We start from the raw sequence: 21905 nt of genomic DNA, 5'->3' as shown, positions 1-21905 counted from the left end.
AGTCATATACAAGACGTATACTTCATCCACGAAGAACTATACGAGTCGATAAAGACCCTATAGGAGGCATATATTTCATCCACGAAAAACTGTTCGATGCATATAGGCAGTAGCGTAGAATTTTTTAATTTTTATTTTTTCAGGGGGTTCACTGGTTTTAGATACTCCAATTTCATAGGGTTGGACATAAAAAGAATCGGGTCGGTTCGACGGTTCGGTCGGGTAAGGTTAGCAAGGGAGAGGGGTACGTTTAGCATGACCCTTTAAAACTAATAGGCTTGACTTCAAAGTTATTGATTGAATCTGAACTTTGACATGAACTTGCAATTTAATCTTGTGTTGCAGCTGCTATTGGACTTAATACTCAACTTTTGTAATTTATGGTTTCCCAAAATGCCCTTTGCTATGCAGTAAGCAACTTGTCATGTTTTTTTATTTAATTTTGAGACTCATAACCTGCTGTTGACAGTTGAAAATGAGAAAAATTGATAATCCAACTACTTTGACCTTAAATATTCCCTAATTGCCCTTATGAACAAAAAAAAACTTACTAGCTGCAACAAATTGCCTGCAACTATAATTAAAACGTAAAAATCGCGCGAAAAATATGTTTTTTATAATGATTAGATAGCGTGTTTAAGATGACAACTTCGACTTTCGGGTTCACTCCAGTTTTCCTATATAACGTTACACTACATCTTCGAAACTCGGGGGTTTCCCATGAACCCCCTCTGGAGAAAGTAGGTACGCCCTATGTATAGGGCGTATACAAGGCATATAGTTTAGCTCTTTGGTGATGGAACTATTTGTATCTCGTACCATACTATCCGTCAGGGTCTATACAGTCGGCTTGCATATGCCAATATGAGGCATATAGACAGGGTTGGACTTCAAATTTAACATTTCATATTCATATCATTGTCTTGCACACAATCTCTATTCGACTCGTATAGGCCCTGACAAAATCCTACCAACAAAATATATTAAAACAATCCTAAATCAAACTCCAGCTCTATCAATAATAATATTGATTATGAAAAAGTCATTTTTGTACACAGAAAAATGAATATGTTTTAAACCTAAACAAGAAGCTGTCTATATTAAGTTTTTATTCTGCAAAACGATTAAAAACAACACGACAAAATAAATAATACAAGCAATCAGAAAAACTAGTACAAACATGATCTAAAATCTCAAGTAAATTCATACACACTAAAAGAAAGAAGAAAAACAAACGACGAGTGGTTTGCGAGGACAAAAGCATGCAGCATCATCAAATAGTCTGCAGCTGAGAAAAGGATATACGAATAATAGAATCCGCAAGTGTGGTGACATGCTTGCACACAAGTGCTTCAGTCGCCTGCTCCTCGTTCTCAAACATAACAAGAGCCTGCTTTTTCCCGTTCATTTCAAACACTTTTGTGTTCACGATGCTCCCGTGTTCTTCAAGATGGGATATAATCTCCTCTTCTGTTACGTCCTGGGGTAGGCTCGACAGGTGGATCATTTTGGTTGGTGAGCAGCAGTAACGGTAGTTTTTAGCAGCATTGCGGTTGAATCGGTTCAAGTTGGAGTTCAAATACTCGTGTGTTTCAGCGCCCATTGTAATATTCGGATGCTTTGAATAATTAACTTCCAAACGCTTCCCAAATAGTGTAGCTCCCTACATACCAAAAACACATTCTAAGTAATCTACTTTTATAAAAAATAAAGAATAATAAAAAAAATACAAAAAAATACCTTCAAAAAGTGCACTGCTAACTCAGCCTGAAAGCCATCGCCCATCTGAACAAGAGCATGATCCGGTTTGTTTCGAAGAAGCTTGATTCTCACAATGTTCCCGTAAAGAGAAAACAAGTTGAACAGCTTGTCCTCGTCTATCCGCTAATCATTATCAACCATGAATATCTTTAAACATAGAAACTTATTGACTTACAATAAGTGAATGCATGTGAAAGAAAAAGAGGAAGATGTTACATCGGGATTTAGATTAGATGCAAGAATCGTGCATCTGTCGTTGGTCCCGCTTATTCCGGGAGGCAATCCGCCTCCAAATGCAGCGGCGATTGCAGCCGCATTGTTCATCTGCATTCCAATAAGTTATAACAAACACATCCCATAAAAGCATCAGCTCGTAACACAAATGCATGCGTAGTAAATATTATTAAGATATGATTATGCAGCATAGGAAATAAGTAATTACAAAAATATCAGATAATATAACTCCCTGTTTACAAGGGACAACGAGAACCAACCTGTGAATATCCAACTGAAAGCAAAAGAAAAAAACAATCAAATAATTATAGATGAAAGGAATGATAAACGCACACGCGTGTGGCTATGCAGTTAATATCACCGATATATCGGTTATTGGTCCCCAAGAAAAATATAAGACATAATATTACACCCCAAATATAGTTGAAATTAATACAATTAACAATTAAAAACATCAAAACAAAAACCCTTTTATTTATATAAATCTAGCTAAACTAGAATGTATTAAATAATTAAATCAAGAATTATCGATGACGTAAAGAGTAAATTAGTAAATCATACTTTTTTTAAGTAACCAGCTATTGATTTACTTAAATTTGACTGCTTTTTAGGTAAGCCTTATCAATTAGGTATTGATAAATCAAAAGAAATCATAAAAAATTAGATCTTTTTCTCAAATGTTCGCCTTGACTAACACCAGGCGCTAAACCCTCGCTGCACTCTGAAATTGCGCCTAGGCAAGCGCCTCCCTCGCTTTTGATAACTATGCTGACAATATTAACTTGTAAAAGTTTATTAAAGAAAAATCCGCTCAAAAAAGTTGAATGTTTTTTGAGTAAACATCGGTGTTCTGTAACAGCAAATTTAAAAGAATAGCGGTTAAATAATACAAACCTCATCCACCGTCCTTGAGTATTTTGCTCCATTGTAGTTAGCTCTTGATGAGATGAAAACTGAACGTAAACATTTCTACCCCTGTAAGGTTGAAATGATATACGTTATTGGAAACCAAAAGCACCCAAAAAAATATGTATGATAAATTTCCTTTGTTACTCGTAGTATAATACCTTATGCTTGGCTGCACATTGGCATAAAATTGCATTGCACTGACAGCAGAAGGAACATCTTGCATTTGTAGGAGAGCCTGCAGCATCAGCGGCATACGTAAAAGTAATGTAAGAAATTAACAAAACGCGTATGAAAAAAAAAAGTGAAATACCTGGTTTTTTGCGCGAAGCATGACTAGTTTGTTAATGACTCCAAAAGGCTGGAATAGCTGAGGCAGATCAGGCTGAAAATGAAACATTTAAGATAAGAATTATAATAAAAGCCCATTTCTCAGCATTCAAGATTCTTCAAATGAATAAGTTTTATGTTATGAATCACAAAAATTACAAAAAGAAAGTTGCAGAAAAAATATGCAGTTGTTTCAGTATCGATAATAGCCTCTTTTGATGTAATGCAAGGGCGGATCTACGTATACGAGACTGGGTTCACGGGAACCCATTGAGTTTTGGATTTTATATAAAACGCCTATATAAAATATGAGAACGAACCCATATATATAATGTGAGTGAACCAATACACAAAGTGGAACCCTGGTCTAGTGGTAAACATCCCTCCTTCCTAATGTGAGAACCCGGGGTTCATTCTCAATGCCAGTGCCTCCCCTTGACATTTAACCATTCAGCTTCAGTCCTTCACGAGTTCACCGTATTGTTTAAATTTATATATATATCATGTTTTGATTCAATCATTTTTGTTAATTTGTTAAAACCAGAGTTAGAATGAATGATTACGTCGAAATTTGTAAAATGAATTAGAAATACGTGTTTATCCTTTCTGCCTTCGCCTCATTTGGCTTCTTAGCCCCAACGGCCGTTGACATCTTGAACAGCGTTCAACAGGTCGTGCATAGTAATTTATCGGCCCCTAAGAACCAAAAAGTTTGATTTTAGTAGGACTTGGTTTGCTATACAAAAGGGGGTTGCGGCACAGCTTGTTGCTCATTTACGTGCCACCTCATTGTAATCGTTTAGATGTTTTTATTAGATACTCGTAATTAGTAGTAGTGTTTTTTTATTTCTAATAAAGATGTTTGTTTTTGTTATTGTGCAGTACTTTTACTATGTTATAAACCTTAAACCGACCGACCCGAACACTGAACCCACTAGAAAAAGTTTCTGGATCATTATTGTTACACTGATGTTACAAAATAAATATCGTCTAGTGAGTGAGATAGAATAATAGTATAACTATTATTATTATTATTATTAATATTCTTATGAAACGAACCTCGGAGATCTCATGGCCAACATTCCGAACATGGATGACTTTGGAAGGCTCTGTCATATCCTATCCTAGGAACAAACAAACATACGAGAAAGACAGATTTAAGGAAACCAAAGATAATTCATTCAGATGTAAAACCTTAAATTTAAAATTGATACCCTACCTGAAGATGAAAATATATAAAAAGTAAAGTCAGCCGAAGAAGCTTAGAAGCGGCAAGTAACAAGTAACAAGTAACGATACGATGATTTTTTTTTTTTTTTTATTGAATGTTAATGCTTTCCTCCTACTATTTACAATATACCACCATTGCCAGGAATCGAATCCTGGACCTCTCACCCAAACGATACGATGATATGATAGCCCTAATTAAACTTAACTACATCTTTCTGTTTCTCTTCTCTGGCCCCACCACCTTATTATTATTATTATTATTTCCATTTTCTTCTTATTATTACTATTTTAAACAACCCGTGCGCGTTGACCCGGGGCTTGGATATGTTATAAACGCTCGGGGCTTGGATATGTTAGAGATTGACTATGACGGATTCACTATAGCGACTGACACGTTCTCTTAAGATAGTTATTGGTCCGGTATATGAGTTATATGAAGTCGGTCATCTAAGTTTGTAACTAAAATAAAGTTGAGTTGAAACAAAACATGCAACAATAGCACACACACAACCACAACCAAGATAATTTATGTGACCTCGCACGTGATAGATGGGATGTTGATAATGTTCGAAAGCTTACATAGAAAAGTCAAGCCACTTAAAAGATTTAACTTAGGTAAACCGGTAGAGGTATTAAAAGGAAAAAAAATATATTTTGATTTAGGTTAAAACACAAATAAAAAACGTAAAACTATATATATATATATATATGGTTTGGATCAAATACAAATGAAATTAATGTGCTAAACGTGAGAATCAAATAGAGTAATTATATATACAAGTAGAGTAATTATGTAATTACTCTATGATAATTACTCTATGATGTAATTACATAAATACTCTACTTGTATATATAATTACTCTACTTGATTCTCACGTTTAGCACGATAATTTCATTTGTACGTTAATCTTCCCATATATATATATATATATATATATGATTGATGAATCTAAGTACTTCTACACATCAATTCGATTGATTAAATCATCATTTTTTGATCAATTTTGAAGATTTCTTGATGTTCAACGACGTTCGATTTTGATTTGGTTTTTGATTTTAGAGATTTCATACTTTAAGCTGTGATTAGAGTTTAGAAATTGGATTAGTTTAAGTGACGAGTTTCGAATTTGGATCTGAGTCGATTTGTAATCGACGAATTTTGATCGTGAACTACTGTTGGGTTATTTACAAAATTGCCACAACGCGTTTTTTTAATCTAACGCTCTGGAATATATATATATATATATATATATATATATATATATATATATATATATAATAGGGGATGGTTCATGCGAGAAGTGATTTTATAGCGAGAAGTAATTTATAACCTTTGATTATTTTTGATCTAAGGCTTACATTAAAAGTGGCAGTATCGTAATTATTGACACCCTAATTTTAATGTATTCTAAAACATAAGGGTATTTTTGTGTTTTAGTTCCTACATACATCTGTGAAACGCCTGTATGATAATCAATCCAACCCCCCACTTGCGCCCTAATCAACTCATGACTCACTAGCTAGAATCGCTTTGCTTGAAGAACTTGATACACAAAATCCTCAGCCTTAACATGATTATTTGGGTACAAAGGATATAAATAAGAATCAGTCGTTCGTTTTTAGTGTGGTGTTCCGATTAAGCATTATTTGGGATTCATTGGAGCATAGGTCATGGAAGCTTAAAAAATAATCATGCAATCAAGGTATGCCGTTTAATTTTTTGAATTTTGTTTCAATCAAATTTCATATAATATATAATATTAAACTTAAATGCCTACGTTTGGGGTTTTTATTTAATTAGGGTATTTGATAAAAAAGAATATGATTTCAATTTGTTGAATTGATTGTAAAGATGTAGCAACATAATGTTCACCACACATCTACATATATTACGCATAGATATAGATGATGAATTTCAAGTAAGGTCAAGTTGTGTTCTATTAATTTTTTTTGGATGCTTCAGTAAACAATAACATCCATAGCGTAGTGTGTGTAGGTGATGGTATATTGTATGTAGAATGCATTTGTAGGAATTTAAAAGGTTGTATAATTACATCTTATTGTATTGTATGATTAGTAATTAATATTTAGTATCCAACGGTGTATTTGGTTTATGCCTTAAACAAAATTTTAATCCTTTGTAGGGTGTAGTTTAGAGATCTATTTGATTATATTTTAAATTGGATCCAGGTCGGAAAGGTCAAAACGAGTTTCGGGTCGTTTTTTTTTTGTTTGTTGGACGAGGACAACGGACGAAACGTTTTAGTTTTTTTTTTACTTTTTTGTTTTTGTTTTATATTTTGAATTGTGGTTTTTTTATTAATTTTTTTGAATTTTTTGAGGGTTTTTTTTTAAAAAAAAACCTAGATTACCTGCTATTCAGGTAAAATATCTATGATTGAAACAAAAATGAAAGTTCAATGACCTAATTGGGACAAAAGTTTTTATCAGTGACTTGATTGGAACAGCTTTCAAAGTTGGTTACTATTCTATGGAGTAATCCCTTGATTATACAATAAATATTTTAACTTATCTAGTTAGTGATACCTTTATTAAGTTTTGTAATTAATATAAAATAAAATTCTGAATTATATTGTCAGGTCGTACTCACAGATGGAATCCTTCACAATCTCAATCGATAAGTTTGGTCTTAATATGAGTATTATTTTCTGGATACTTTTAGTTTATGTGTATGACATTTTAGTAGATTGTGTATGATATATGCATATTGTGTAAGGGGACTTTAGTTTATGTGTATGCTATGTTAGTAGACAGTGTAGGTTGGTATGTTGAAATGTGAATAGTAATGATTTATGTGTAGAATGTTGATGATGATGTGTAGCGAATAGATATTGTGTAAGGTGTTTTTTAGTTGTTATGTATGATATGTTAGTAGCCTGTGTATGCTGGTATGTTGAAATGTGAAGGGTATATGATTATTGTGTAGGTTGTTGGTGGTAATGTGCAGGGTATATATATTTGTGTAAGGAGGCCTTAAGTTGATGTGTATGATATGTTAGTAAATTGTGTAGGCTTGTATGCTGAAATGTGAAGGGTACTTGACTTATGTGTAGGGTGTTAGTGATAATGTGTAGGGTATGCATATTATGTAAGGAGACTTTTAGTTGATGTGTATGAATGTTTATAAACTGTGTTGGATGGTATATTGAAATGTGAAGGGTATATGATTTTTGTGTAGGGTATTGGTGATAATGTGCATGGTATGCATATTGTGTAAGGAGACTTTTAGTTGATGTGTATGAATGTTTGTAAACTGAGTAGGCGGATATGTTGAAATGCGAAGGGTATATAACTTTTGTGTAGGATGTTGGTGAGAATGCGAAGGGAATACATATTGTTTAAGGAGGTATATTGAATGTGTAAGTTTTAATCAGTCAATTTAAGTACTCATTTGCTGTGTAATATGTATATTGTTGTTGTGAAGGATTTTCTTTTATTAATTGTGTAAGGTTTTTTCTAAAAAAGAATGTGTAAGGTTTTATCAATCTATGCAAGTGATTGTTTATGTGAAGGTTATTAAGTTACAATCTAAGACAAATTTCAATATTTATATGTATGATGATTGGTTTGGAAGAATAGAAAGTTAGTTTTACTCTTTAATTTATTGTTTTTTTTCTTTTCTATAAAGAATGAAAGACATTGGCGTTCAAGGCTTCACATGCAAAAGAGGCTTGGATTTGTTGGAACGCAATAGTGCTTTGGTGGAGGTTTATGTAAAGAGATTGAAGCATTTTTGTATGAAATTTGGTTATCGTTACCTATTTAAGTACCCTTAAAATATGTTTTGCTTTTGTATTGCACTTGTCTTGCTTTTTGTAGATTATATATGTACCTCAACATTTTCTACCAGATCTTGAACCTTAAATATTTGTTTTCTAGTAACTTTATGTTAAGAGGGATCTGTTAATTATATTAAAATCATATATGGCATGTTGATCTGAATTTTGTAATCAATGTGAACTCTAAAAACTAAGTAAAACTTAATATATTAAACTAAGATATTAAATTATTACTATAATATTGTAAATATGAGAAATTGATTGAAAACAATAGAGTGTCTTATTCCCTCGCTATTCGAATCCAAAAACCTACATATAAAAGAAACACACAATAATCGATAGTTTGATAACAGTTTTTAAAAATTCGTATAAAGATATATATATTCACCTGAAGCCCATTGATAATATGTTGCTTCATAAAAGCTTGAATTTAATTATAAACAAAATCAAATAATATGATTTGAAATCTAGCATTTATTAGTTACCAAAATATAAGATTTAGATAGATAACTAGTATATCCTTATACATAATTTAAAGATAAAATAAAAAGAAAAAAATTGATTGGTTGTATGGACTTCTCGCACTTCTCGATATAAAATCACTTCTCAAATGAGCCTAATCATGTATATATATATATACTAGCTTATATCCCGTGTTACACACGGGTTGAAAAAATTATATTTTAAATATATTAATAGTATGATGTATATAACTTATAGTTTTTATTTGCTGTGTGACACATCAGGTTCACCAAACAAAAATCCGCGTCTCTACTTTACAAACCTTCCTTTATCTTCGTCTAGAAGCTTTGTGATTTAAATTTGGAAATCAAATATAACATTGAAAACTCTAATCTAAAAAAACCCTAATCTTGAATTGGGTGATAACAGACCTTCAAATAAATTCTCATTAACCAACTTACTAATAGGTATGTTTCACAATTTGGCAAACATTTAAAATAAATATTAATCCACTAAACAAAATATAGTATTATTAAATAGATTATTTTAGGTATGTATCAAACAAAACAAGAAGTATGTGTCTTGGTAAGAGTGTTGCATATTTGTTTGATAGAAAGTTTGAAAATATGTAGGTGTATCAATAGTTGACCACACACTCAAATTTTGAAAAGACAAAAAGGTAAAAAGTTAGATTTTACAGATTTTTTGTCCTTTATATATTAGATCAAAAAAGTCATTTTAGGTAAGATTGAAAAGATGTAGAAAATATGAAACCTCTTGGATAAAAACTTTAATACCACTTTGATGCAAAGTCTTGAAATATATAAAACCTGACTTTTAATATGGAAATGATATATAAGTTAAAAGCTGTTGATCGATTTCAAAATTTGTACAAAGTTTAAAAAAGTTGAAACATTTTAGTTATTATATAGCAGTTTTGTCATGTGATACACAAGTTGAAGGAAGCTTGTGTTTGTACATGTTTGACCAGCTGTAATAGTTTAGTAGAGCTTATCTACATGCTTATCTTTTGAGATGGGAATTACCAAACATGCATTCTTTTCATAGATCTGCAACAGTTGACAAATTACACAAAAGTCAAAAATCAATGAACCCCATAACATAGAGTATGTATTTATGCTTCAATCTCATATTGGTTCATTGTTAATGTATAATTTCTGGGTCATCTTTTTTACTGTACAAGTCTAACTTATGTTTTTAAGTACCTTCTATCAACGATCCTCAATATTGAAAAGAACTTTAGAGATGACCAATGATATGTATGCTGTAAGAAGGAAAAAAAATAAGCAATAATCAGCAAAGAGATTTATGATGTCAACAAAAAGTCAATGGTAAGTCAAAATACCTGATGAGGGATTTGACCTTTTTCAAGATAACCAACACAGTCAAAAACACGAAAGCATTTATTTTGAGGTCAACGAAAGTCATGATAAGCTAAAGTACTTTAAAGGATGATAAATATAGAAACCAAAGGGTAATATTAGAAAAGAACTTACATAAAGAGCTCCCCACAACTGCTATGAGCCATGAGGTGCCATGGGGGCCGCCTTTCTGCTCTAACCTGCATAGCTCGGACATTTAACCAACCAGAATATATTATTATTGCTATAATGTAGACCCTAAAAGTGTAGAAAATTCACAATCATAAATATTAGAACATGATAATTAGACATTAAATATTGTCATAGCATCAACCCGAAAGAACCAAAATACAAAAGGCCAACTGATACGAAAATTAGACTAAAAAAAACCGTTCACTAAAATTATAATTTTGACCCGTTCACTAAAAGTGCTATATTTGACTTGTATGCTAAAAATGATGAGCTTGACCCATTTGATTAAAATGATAAGGTTAACCCGCTTATTAAAAGTGATACGTTTGACCCACAAACTAAAAGGCGACAATTGATATGGAGTGGTTTAAAATAGAAAATAAATTAGTAATTGAGATTTTACAAGAAAAAGCATAAAAGTGTTACATTTATTTTAAATATGCATCATACAAAGAGTGATGCATATGCATAATCTGTCTTGGTAAGAGTGTTGCATAATTTTTTGGTGAAAATATGTATTTGTCTTAATAGTTGACCACCATCTCGAATTTCGAAAATATAAAAAGTAAAAGTAGAGTTTTGTTGATTTTTCCTTTATATGTAAGGTGAAAGAAGTTATTTTAAGTAATATTGAAAGATGAAGAAAGTGTGAAATCTCTTGGTAGAGATTTTGATAACACTTTCATGTAAAGTATTGAAATATAAAAAAATTAGCTTCGAATATTAAAATGGTATATAGGTCAAAAGCCAGTTATCGATTTTAAATTTTTTTTATAATGTGTAAAAAGCTGTAACCAATAAGTTATTATATAATAGAGGCATGAGACTTAAAAAAGTGTTAAAAATGTAATTTTAAGCATAAGCAAAACAAATCCTACTTACAAGTAAAATAAAACCACAAAATGATACTAAACTGATATTATTAAAAATATAAAAAATAAATATTATGATAAGTCATAAAACTAACCGATTCATGATTCATTCAGAAGATGCTCATCCTCAAACTAAGGAAACAATCTCCTAAGGATGTTTGCTTGCATAGTGGTACCCTGTAAGTATCAAATGAAAATGTGTGAGAATATTTTATTTATTAATTTATATAATATAATTAGGGAATCAGTAAAAATAGACACAATTTTTAAAATATAAATAAAGTTTTAAAGAATAGAAGCAACTTTAGAAGATGATGGTTCCATTTCACCATCCATCACCATATCATGTGTAGGCCCTTATACAAATTTTTGTCCAACTTAAGGATCATGTGTAGACTCCTATACAAATTTTGCCCAACTTAAGGATTATTTAATAAACATAAACAATTCCATCTATAATTTTTTTATGTTTATTATATAAACAATACATTTTATATTTACTTATAGACTTTTGATGAATTGAATAAAAGCAAGACCATTATTGAAAATAAAAAGATTAAAATATATAGAATGAAAAATGAGAGAAAAGAATGTAAAAGTACCTTCTAAATATAACCTTATAAAGAAATATAACAACAGTAAACAATTTAAGTATTAGTATAAAAAAGATCTTCGTAAATCCAATATGTTCCTAAAAATAATTTGGTTAGGCCCGTCACCAAATCTAGACAACTGACCCGTATTGCAACCATTAGTTACCCGACATTTTCAGGCCAAGTTTTAATAATATACTTGGGTGAACCTCTGACTTATGTTTTTAAAAGAAAATTAGAAAAACAAAGCTGTTCGGTTAGGAGGTTGGAGCTTTTTTTAAAAAATATTTCAAAACCGCTTTCTTAAACATACTTTAGATTAGAGGTGTTAACGGTCCGGTTTGAACGGTTTTTTAGGTCAAATCGTGAACCAAACCGTTAGTGCCGGTTTTTGATCGTCGAATATCAAAACCAAACAGCTTTGTTTAAAATTAACTTCGCCCTACGATCCACATCTTGCCAAAGATTAAATTGTTTTCATATCATAAACTCAGAATGTATTTAATAACCATCAAAGGCAACACCCAACAATATAAATTAAAAAAAAACATCTAAAACAATTAAAAATATATATTAAAATTTATGAAAATAAACACATTTAAGAAATGAGTATTAGGACTATGAAAACCAACAAAATATTTAAAAGTAAAAGTTACCCAATGACACTGGATGAGTATTTGGATTATGAAAACCAACAAAGAATCATGAACAATAATAAGCCAAATAGTGTAAAACAGATAAACCGACATGAATAGTAAACAACTACACATAAAAAACCATGAATTACATTTATATCAATTTAAGAAATTAACATAAAAAAATGCAAAGCCAAACTCTAATAAAAAAACGAAAGTGAGTTCACCTGATTCATGGATATGAGGATGATTTAGATCTGTCATGAAGTAACATAATGTTTTAATTGGAACCTGAAATGGAAGAAATAATCAAAACGAAGAATAGTGACAGTAACAGAAAAATAGCATGGTCAAGAAATTAGAACCTGAAATGCAAAGAGTCGTTAACGGTGGTGGTTGTGTAGTGGTCGGCGATTAGGTGGGGGTTAGCAACTTCGGTTGTCTCGAGAGCCGTTAACGGGAGGATGTCGCCAGTTAGGACGGTTTTCCGATGTACTATTCTTCCTCACGAGTCGTCGAAACCCTAGCTCCAACAGAGAAGAGACCCTAAAATGGAGAAATATGTGCTTAAATATCTAAATCTAACTTCGATTTAACAAAAGCAACAACCAAAACGTAAACAACAAACCTTATGTCGCCATTTTGACCGAAAATCTACCACCGTCACCATCATCAACCAGAAATCGGTTGCTAGAGTTGGTGGTAGAACTGATTAGCTTCTTACCAGGGTGGTGGTTGAGAGTGAAGAAGGAAGATGGAAGATTGAAAGAGAGAGAAAGATGATTTTAATAAAAATGAATTCAAGATTCAAAGAGAAGTGTGAAGAGAGAGAATGATGAATATGATTTTGAAATTTGAATATGCTAGAAGAAAGAGAGAGAAGAGGCCTAGATAAATCCACATTCTTTATGAACTGAGACTTCCAAATGAAGCTTTGTAAACAACAGACGTGGATAGCTTGCCTGATGAACACAATATCAAATAGAATGTGGGGCTGACACGTGTCCCAAATGCATGTGGTGGTGACACGTGTCAGAACCTGTTTTCATTTATTATATATAGAGATATATACACACTAGCTTTTAGCCCGCGTGTTACGCAAGTTTATTTATATTTTTATGCATATCATTGTAAATATATAATTATTGGTTATGATGTGTTTAGGCTTCAACTTAAACATACACTTTGAGTTACAGATTTTGTATCTTAATGATTTTGTTTGTGCGTTTATAATTTTCACGTTATTCATAGTCAATATTCTTAATTTTTGATGATTTTTGATTCATTGATAACTTGAATTTTCATAGAATTTTATGTGTTGATATTTGAACTTCCACATAAACTTTGATGTGTTTCTTAGTATACATGAACATAACAACTTATGTGTTGTTGCTTGTATCAGCTTTTTGAATTTTTTAAATAAGAGTTACGAGATTACACGTCATAAGATATTTTTACTTGTTTTTTGTATTTTATTAAGGAAGGTTTTCCGATCATAGACAAAAATGAAATTTTAATTTATTATTATTATTATTATTATTATTATTATTATTATTATTATTATTACTATCACCAGATTGTTTAGTTTTTAAATGAAGGCTTCTCATGCGTTTGACCCGAATTCATGGGTATGGGTCTTACCAAGCCCAGAAAGTCCTTAAACGGGTTATAACATCTCATTAAATTAAAAATTAATCTCACCAAATATTTGATATAAAAATCCTATAAAATAGGGATATACTAAAAATTAGTAATATATATTTTTTTAAAAGTTATGATTTATAATTAAGAAACAATTTTATATTAAAAAAAGAAACGGATCATGGGTTTTACCAAAACCATATCTTAAAAAATTTATAACTAAAAGAAAATTGTATAATGTACTTTTTATTGTTTCTCACTCTAAATTGTATAAATATACTTTTCTCTTTTCTTAAAGGACCATAAATCGACAAAATTCTATTACAAAAGAATAAAAGTGTAGGCATTAGACTATTTCAAAACATTTTTCAAAGAGTATAATGATCCCTTAAAAGTGAATTATAATATCACCTATTCTATGGTTATAGTGATATGAGTTATAAGTGTATTGATAGGGAGTAGGGTTGAATTGGCATTTATTGAAGATAGCGGTTACAATGCAGGCAACTTCTGCATTCTGGAGCTGATGACACACATCAACCCTTTTGAGGGTAACCAAAGCTTTCGTGTTATTGGGCACTACACTTTCCTTTAGGGATGAACATGGTACTGTACCGGACTGACCGGTACCGGTACCGAAAATACCGATCGCGAAAATCGGAAATTCTTGGTATCGGTATCGAAATATTCGGTTCGGTACCGGTACGGAGATGGTACCGGTACCAAGGGTAAAAAATCGGGAAATACCGGTACCATACCGGTCCCGAAACTTAACTTTGGTACCGCTTCGGTACCGACGTAACAAATCAGTACTGATTTCGGTATCGGTAATTGGTACCGGGTACCGATTTTGCTCATCCCTACTAGTTTCCTTTACTATATATTCTCTATTTCTAGATCATGCCTTTTATTATTATACTTTCAAACATCACTTGTAAAAAAATATATGTTAAACTAATAGAAATGGCATTACTCAAATTTATTAGTCCTAGGGGTGTCCATCATGCCAAGTTGGTGGGTAGACGAGTTGAAGTGTGTAATCTGAACCTGACCCATATCATTATGCATGTCAAAGATTTCAAACTTAACCCGAACATACATAAATACGGTTGACCCAAACACAACCCATTTAACCCATATGTTCATCTTTTTCTATAGAAAAACAAACCATTGGTCATCAATTTTGATATCAAATAAACTGAAATTTGACCATCAAAAGTCAAATACAATGAAAGCACAAAGTTCCCAATCTGGAAATTCAACATTTAATCCTAAAACAGATGAACATCTCTTTAAGGACATTAAACTAAAAGAATTAACACAAAAACAACACATTATACTATGAATTTAAATGAATGAAACTTGTTACAGCCCATCAAGTGTCCATTTTGCCAACCCTAGTGACATGTGGGTATCATGGGTTCAAGGGTCTGGTAATGTGCATTTATAATTGGTAATCCATTTCAGCCCAAAATGAACTTAACCATTTAACAACATAGGCAACAAACTACACTAAATTTAAGGCATATAGCACCTGCAGATAAAACAAATCAGCCAAGAATAATCAAAAGCAAATGTTTTCCTAGAATTAAGACAATATTAACTAAAAGAACCAGCAAATAAAATTTCTCCATCAATATCCGATGTCAAAGACGGAATTTTGTTGTTCACATTTACTTTTAATAGGCTTTAGCTCAGTTATGTCCATTTATATACGTTTGTGAACCATTCGTTTATAAACGAACACGGACTTGTTCATTTTCTTAACGAACACTTAACAAAAAAGCCTCGTTCGTGTTCGATCGTTTGTTTAGTTAAACTTAAACGAACAAACACAAGCACACTCCATTTTATCACCCTTGATAACAAATTGCATATACTTCCACGAGTCCACCGTCCAAAATTGGTTAAAACCAAACATAAGAATCTTGATCTAAAGGCATCATTCTAGCTATATGTTCAAATAATAAAGATTACATGCATGATTCATATGTAAATAAACTACAAAATCACATGCTTTATTCATTAAAAAGACTCAAAATCAACAATTATCGAGTTCGTTTAATTACGATCGATTGAAAGAAAAAAATATGATTTTTTAGACTAAAGTACACATAAACCACTCACAAATTAAACTTAAAAAAAAATAGCAATTGATCTCCGTTTTTTGCTTAAAAAACAAAGATATCAATTTGTTTTCAATCAAAATAAAAAAAAAGAAAACAAATATGCAAATGTGTTTGATATTCTGCTAATAAAGAAGATATTAGGGGGAGTGGGTAAGAAGAGACATTGATTCACATCACAAACGTAAAATTAGAACACGAGCATATATAGTTACATACGAAAATTATTACAGATCAAAGCATCAATACTTATTAACACAAACATAACAGGGTTAGAAACCAGTTTTTAATCATTAATTAGCAGCAAGGAATTGTATTAATTGGATAAAGTTTCAGAAGGTGATGAAAGGTGACGATGGTTTCTAGGTACCCGTATTTAAGATGTTATGACCCGTGTAAAGTATAAATGGGTTAAAATCGGGTTAAATTACCATTTAAGAATGAAGCAATCTGGTGACTCAAGAGGGGTGGGGAGCGATCAGAACGCGACATGTAAGATTTTAGAGGTTTCGTTTTTATATATATATACTAGCTTTTAGCCTGCGTATTACGCGAGTTTATTTATTTATTTTTAAATTATATTGAATATCTATTTTGTTTATTAATTTAATTATATTTTTTATGATTTTGAGGTGTTGATATTTTTTTAAGTTTAATTGTATTTTAGTTTAAATATGTAGGGTTTTTTACTATAATGTGTTTAAGTTTCAACTTAAACATAAACTCTAATGTGTCGATCAACCAGTGCTATGAATAGAGTTTAAGGATTTTTGTATTAAAATTAAATGTTACATGAGCTTAATAGCTAAATTATGTTTTTTTGGTTGTATAATGTTTTTTAAATTTTTTAAACGAATGTATTGAGACTATAAATCACACTGAAGTTGTGTAAATGAGTTATGAGTTATATATTAGTGTGTTTGTGTGTATATATATGATCTTTGTGTATTATGATTATGAATAATGTATATATAGTATTTTTGTAGACAACATTGTAGCAAACAATGACGTAAGTAATCACCATTACTTGCAAGGCTTGCACTTCATTGTCTCAATGTATTTCATGTCATCATCTAGTAATCCAAGGATATATCATGTATCTATAAAAAGTAAGTCATATCTGACCATTAACAGTGCGTACCTTTTAAAATATCATTGGACCTCTCACTCTGTATAGGACTTGTAAAACGTACGTTTCTCCTAGAGCGGGAGTTATTGCATGGATTCTAATTAATCATAATATCAAAATACATTTAAAGCGGTCCGTTAACATCTTAACAAACAAACCTAGCTTTGTTCTTCACTTTAATTTCATCGACCCTGGCACATAATTGAGTCAATTGTTCTTGCATGACGTCTCATTGTGATGGTGTTAGTTGTTGGTACAAATACACACCACATCGGGGGTTGTATTTTCACCTTTCACCCAATATTCCATCCCAACCACAATGCAAATCGAGTGAAAGTCTAAGACACTTGGGCTCATCTATCGGCAAATCACTCGCTTCAGTTTGTATTCGGGTTGAGCTCGTCTTGAATTTTATCTTGTATTAAAGATTATAAAAACACAATTTTTTGTTCCTTTTTAATATATATATATATATATATATATATATATATGATTAGTATCATTACAGAACTCTTAAATTATTTAAGAACTTGAACGAACCCTTGAAAATTAACGTTTTTAATAATTTTTTTTGTATGTTAGTCTTATTTGAGTGTAGTTTTATCACTTTTTATATCTATAATTACGATTACAATTATGAAAATTAGTTTTTACACATATCTAAACTTTTTCCTGCATATATGTAAATTTGCTATTACATAAATTTTACACATACGTAAACTTATGATTTATATATGTAATAACAAATTTATATCTAAAATATGGTAAAACTAGTCTTAAACAATGTTAATACATGAAAAAAAATTTAAAAAATGTTTGTTTCTTATGAGTTCCTAGAAGTTCTTAACTTTTTTGGAGTTCTCAAATGATACTAACCCTAAGATTATATATATAATACCTTAACGTACAATAGGTACGCGAATCCATGTTTTCACGAAATCGATCCATGAAATCACATCCAAACATCTTGGAATCGTCAACACATATCCAATTAATCATTGGTTCACCGAAAAAAACAGTCTTGGATGGTTAATCGATCAATTTTTCACTTTTTTTTCACGAAACCGTTTTTGAGCGTTTTTTTAGTGTTTTAGGTTTTGGCTGAGCCTTTTTTGAGCATTTAGTACCTTTGCCTTTGTTTTTTTGCCTTTAAACGTCTCGCGTACCTATCGTACATAATTCATGTTCGTTTGCTTCTTTTACATGCCTAATCAGTGCCATTATAATTCGAAAAAGATTGCCATTTTAATTCACAAAAGATGCTTTAAATGTAACTAAAAAAAACCTTTAGAGCTTATTTGTGATTCGACCATAGCCTTGTAACCAACAATGTAGTACTTTTCACTGTTCATTACAGGAGCCAACAATTATCTTTTACTTTAATATTTCCTGCCAACAATGTACCAATCAAAAACATAAAAAACGGTCTTGCTAATCATCAAAATTGTTTTGGATCCACTTGGAATGCACCTGATGTTATGATGTTCGATCCTCAGTTGGCTTTTGTTTGCTATCCTTAACACTTGTCATACTAGTCTTATCCATAATGCAAACATCCATCCATGTCTATCATGCACAGATCGAACACCATTTTTTTGTTCCATTACACAGCGCCTTTTAAATCCTGTACACGTATGATTATGATATTCACTTGGTCTTCAATTTTCCTAATGCACTTGGTGCCTCCAATTTTAACTATTATGTGATTCGAGTTTGACTCCCTCTTTGACATATCAATAAGCAATATTCTAATACAGTAGCTTGTCAACTCCATGATTATCAACATCCCAGCCCATAATATTCAACCCCACTCAAAAAGGGTAAAGGACTCAATAATGAAATAAAAAGGTTTGACTCAAAATAGTTTGTCTATTTACGTTCATATGTGGTGTCCTTTTTTATTTAAATTAATAAATACCAAAGTAGTTATCTTCATATAAATATCAACATAAAAAGAAATCGTTTAAATCAATCATGTAAATTTAAATCACTAATTTAGATGTGTTTTTGTAAGAACTATATGATGTATAAGACTTGTTTATTTGTGTTCGTTTACGTTCACGAACTATTCATTTAGGTATTAAACGAACAAACACGAACATACCCATTTCCTTAATGAACGAACATGAGCAAATGAATGTGTTTGATTATACGTTTGTGTTTGTTTGGTTCATTTACATACCTACATGTTATGATATTATGTTTATAATATGGATTGTTCTTTAGACATTATCAAAAGTATAATAAAGATCCAAATCAAGTGTTACATAAATAATAATATAAGCAATAACAATTTGTACCCATCTTTTTTTTGGCAAATCTGTTTTGCTACCGCAAAAAAGACGTGTGTCGTCCCTTTAGCCCCAGCCATTCCTGTTCGACCAATATAAACATAATTCTCAAATGAACCTGGGCAGTCGTAACTTATCACCTATTTCGGATCTGCAATTAAATTTGTAAAGATATCAACTCTATGCATGTAACACGATAGACATCAAATAATGTATAAACACAAAAGATAATACATTTTTGTTATAAATTTTTAACAGCAAACCTAACCCACGGGCTAGTCTGCAGCTGTCATTATTGGGCTTTTATCAGCCGTAAGCTTCTTATTAACTATTATTCAACCGTTAACCTCCATTAGTTTTACAACAAAGATACACTTTCAACACACTGAAAAAAAAAAAACTAAAACCTTTGTAGATCAATTTTGACATAAAGAACATATTAATTTTAGCAGCAAACGGAGTCGCTGCCGCTGCCTAAGACTTTATTGCATTATAAATAGTTTAACCTCCTCCACGTTTTAGGGTTTGACGGAGGGAGAGAGAGAGAGTAGAAATTAGAGAGTTCACCATTCAAAAATCGAGCAATCTGGTGTCATCAGATCCGTATCACAGTTTCGATCATCACCAAATTGATGAGAGTATTAGTTTTGGCGGGAATTGAGGTGTAGGGCTTTGTGACTTTGGAGTGATGGGTGGTGGAGGCTTCGATTAAGAAAGAAGACGGTGTAGTATTCGAAGGGGGTGGCTGAGAGTGAGGGTTCGGTACCAGGGATAACAAAGAAAGGAGAAAGGATTAAAGAGGTGTTATGACCCATTTAAGTGTATCCGGGTTTGGTAAGAATCACGACCCGCGAAATTAAAACCTTAAACGGGTCAAAATTGGGTTAAATCAATGAGAAGTAACCATTTTAAAATCAAGCAAATCTGGTGACTCCAAAAAAAGGGGGAGCGACCACATCGCGACACGTAGGATTTTTATGTTTTCGTCTGTATTACGGTAGATGTTTTATCTTATTTGTTTATAATATTTATTTATTTTTTGAATTTTTATTTTTTTTATTCTATGAAAGTTAATAATGAGATGTTATAACCCGGTTTAAAAGCTATATGAATTTGATGAGACCCAAGACCCGTTTTTTTACTATAAAATTGGTTTTTTTAATAATAAGTAACTAGTTTTTATCCCCCGTATTGCAGGGGTTGTTTTATATTGTTTGTTCTAATATTTATTTATTTTTTAAATTTATATTTTTTTTATTGTATGAAAGTTAATAATATAGTTATGGTTTGATGATAAATTGTTTCACAAATAAATGAGATGTTATAACCCGGTTTAAAAGCTATATGGTTTTATGAGACCCAAGTCCTGTTTATTTTTCTTTACTATAAAATTGGTTTTTTTAATTATAAATAATATTTATGAAAGTTAATAATATATATATGGTTTGATGAGACTCAAGACCCATTTATTTTTTTTTACTATAAAATTGGTTTTTTAATTTAAATAATATATATATCTTTTTTAAAATAAATAAGATATTAATTTTTAGTATATCCTATTTTATAAGATTTTTACATCAATAATTTAATGAGAATAATTTTTTTATTTAATGAGATGTTATAACCCGTTTAAGGAATGTCTGGGTTTGGTAAGACCCATACCTATGAATTTGGGTCAAATGCATGGCCTCCATTTAAAAATCAAGCAAATTTGGTGACTCCAAAAAAGGGGGAGTGACCAAATCGTGACACGTAAGATTTTTATGTTTTCGTTTATATATATTACTAGTTTGTATCCCCTGTATTACGGGGGTTGTTTTATATTATTTGTTTTTAATATTTATTTATTTTTTGAATTTTTATTTTTTTATTGTATGAAAATTAATAATATACTTATGGTTTGATGATAAATTATTTCACAAATAAATAAGATGTTATAACCCGGTTTAAAAGCTATATGGGTATGATGAAACCCAAAACCCGTTTATTTTATTTACTATAAATTGGTTTTTTAATTATAAATTTTATATATCTTTTTTAAATAAATCAACTAATTTTTAGTATATCCTATTTTATAGGATTTTCACATCAATAATTTTGTGAGATTAGTTTTTAATTTAATGAGATGCTATAACCCATTTAAGGAATATATGGGTTTGGTAAGACCCATACTCGTGAATTCGGGTCAAATGCATGAGAAGCCTCCATTTAAAAATCAAGCAAATCTGGTGACTCCAAAAAAGGGGGAGCGACCACATCGCGACACCTGGGTTTTTGGGTTTTCGTTTATATATATATATATTATAGAGTATAGATAGATA

The 21905-nt window shown here is 31.1% G+C and overlaps 1 protein-coding gene across 1 annotated transcript; it reads right to left on the bottom strand.

The window, feature by feature from the left end:
* Nucleotides 1–1100: 1100 nt before the first annotated feature.
* On the bottom strand, nucleotides 1101–4362 carry LOC143555857 (polypyrimidine tract-binding protein homolog 3-like). Its single transcript, XM_077045334.1, has 8 exons — nucleotides 4291–4362; nucleotides 3215–3286; nucleotides 3063–3139; nucleotides 2691–2970; nucleotides 2204–2269; nucleotides 1978–2085; nucleotides 1741–1884; nucleotides 1101–1663 (listed from the first exon to the last, which is right to left on the bottom strand). The coding sequence occupies exons 1-8, from the start codon at nucleotides 4345–4347 to the stop codon at nucleotides 1274–1276; spliced, it is 1194 nt and encodes a 397-aa protein (XP_076901449.1). The 5' UTR covers nucleotides 4348–4362; the 3' UTR covers nucleotides 1101–1273.
* Between the last annotated feature and the right edge of the window lie 17543 nt (nucleotides 4363–21905).

This window comes from Bidens hawaiensis, unplaced genomic scaffold, assembly GCF_021521415.1.
Source record: "Bidens hawaiensis isolate Kalapana, Puna unplaced genomic scaffold, B.hawaiensis_p1.1 tig00018400_1, whole genome shotgun sequence".
Lineage (NCBI taxonomy): Eukaryota > Viridiplantae > Streptophyta > Magnoliopsida > Asterales > Asteraceae > Bidens > Bidens hawaiensis.
Note: the sequence above shows the minus strand (reverse complement) of the source record. Positions and strands in the feature narration are given on the sequence as shown.

Excerpts from the sequence above, each read along its gene's own strand:
- LOC143555857 (XM_077045334.1), bottom strand. The coding sequence starts at position 4,347 with ATGACAGAGCCTTCCAAAGTCATCCATGTTCGGAATGTTGGCCATGAG. Across the intron at positions 2,971-3,062 it reads AATGTGCAGCCAAGCATAAG|GGGTAGAAATGTTTACGTTC; the intron begins GTATTATACTAC and ends TCAACCTTACAG. Across the intron at positions 1,664-1,740 it reads TAGCAGTGCACTTTTTGAAG|GGAGCTACACTATTTGGGAA; the intron begins GTATTTTTTTGT and ends TTTGGTATGTAG.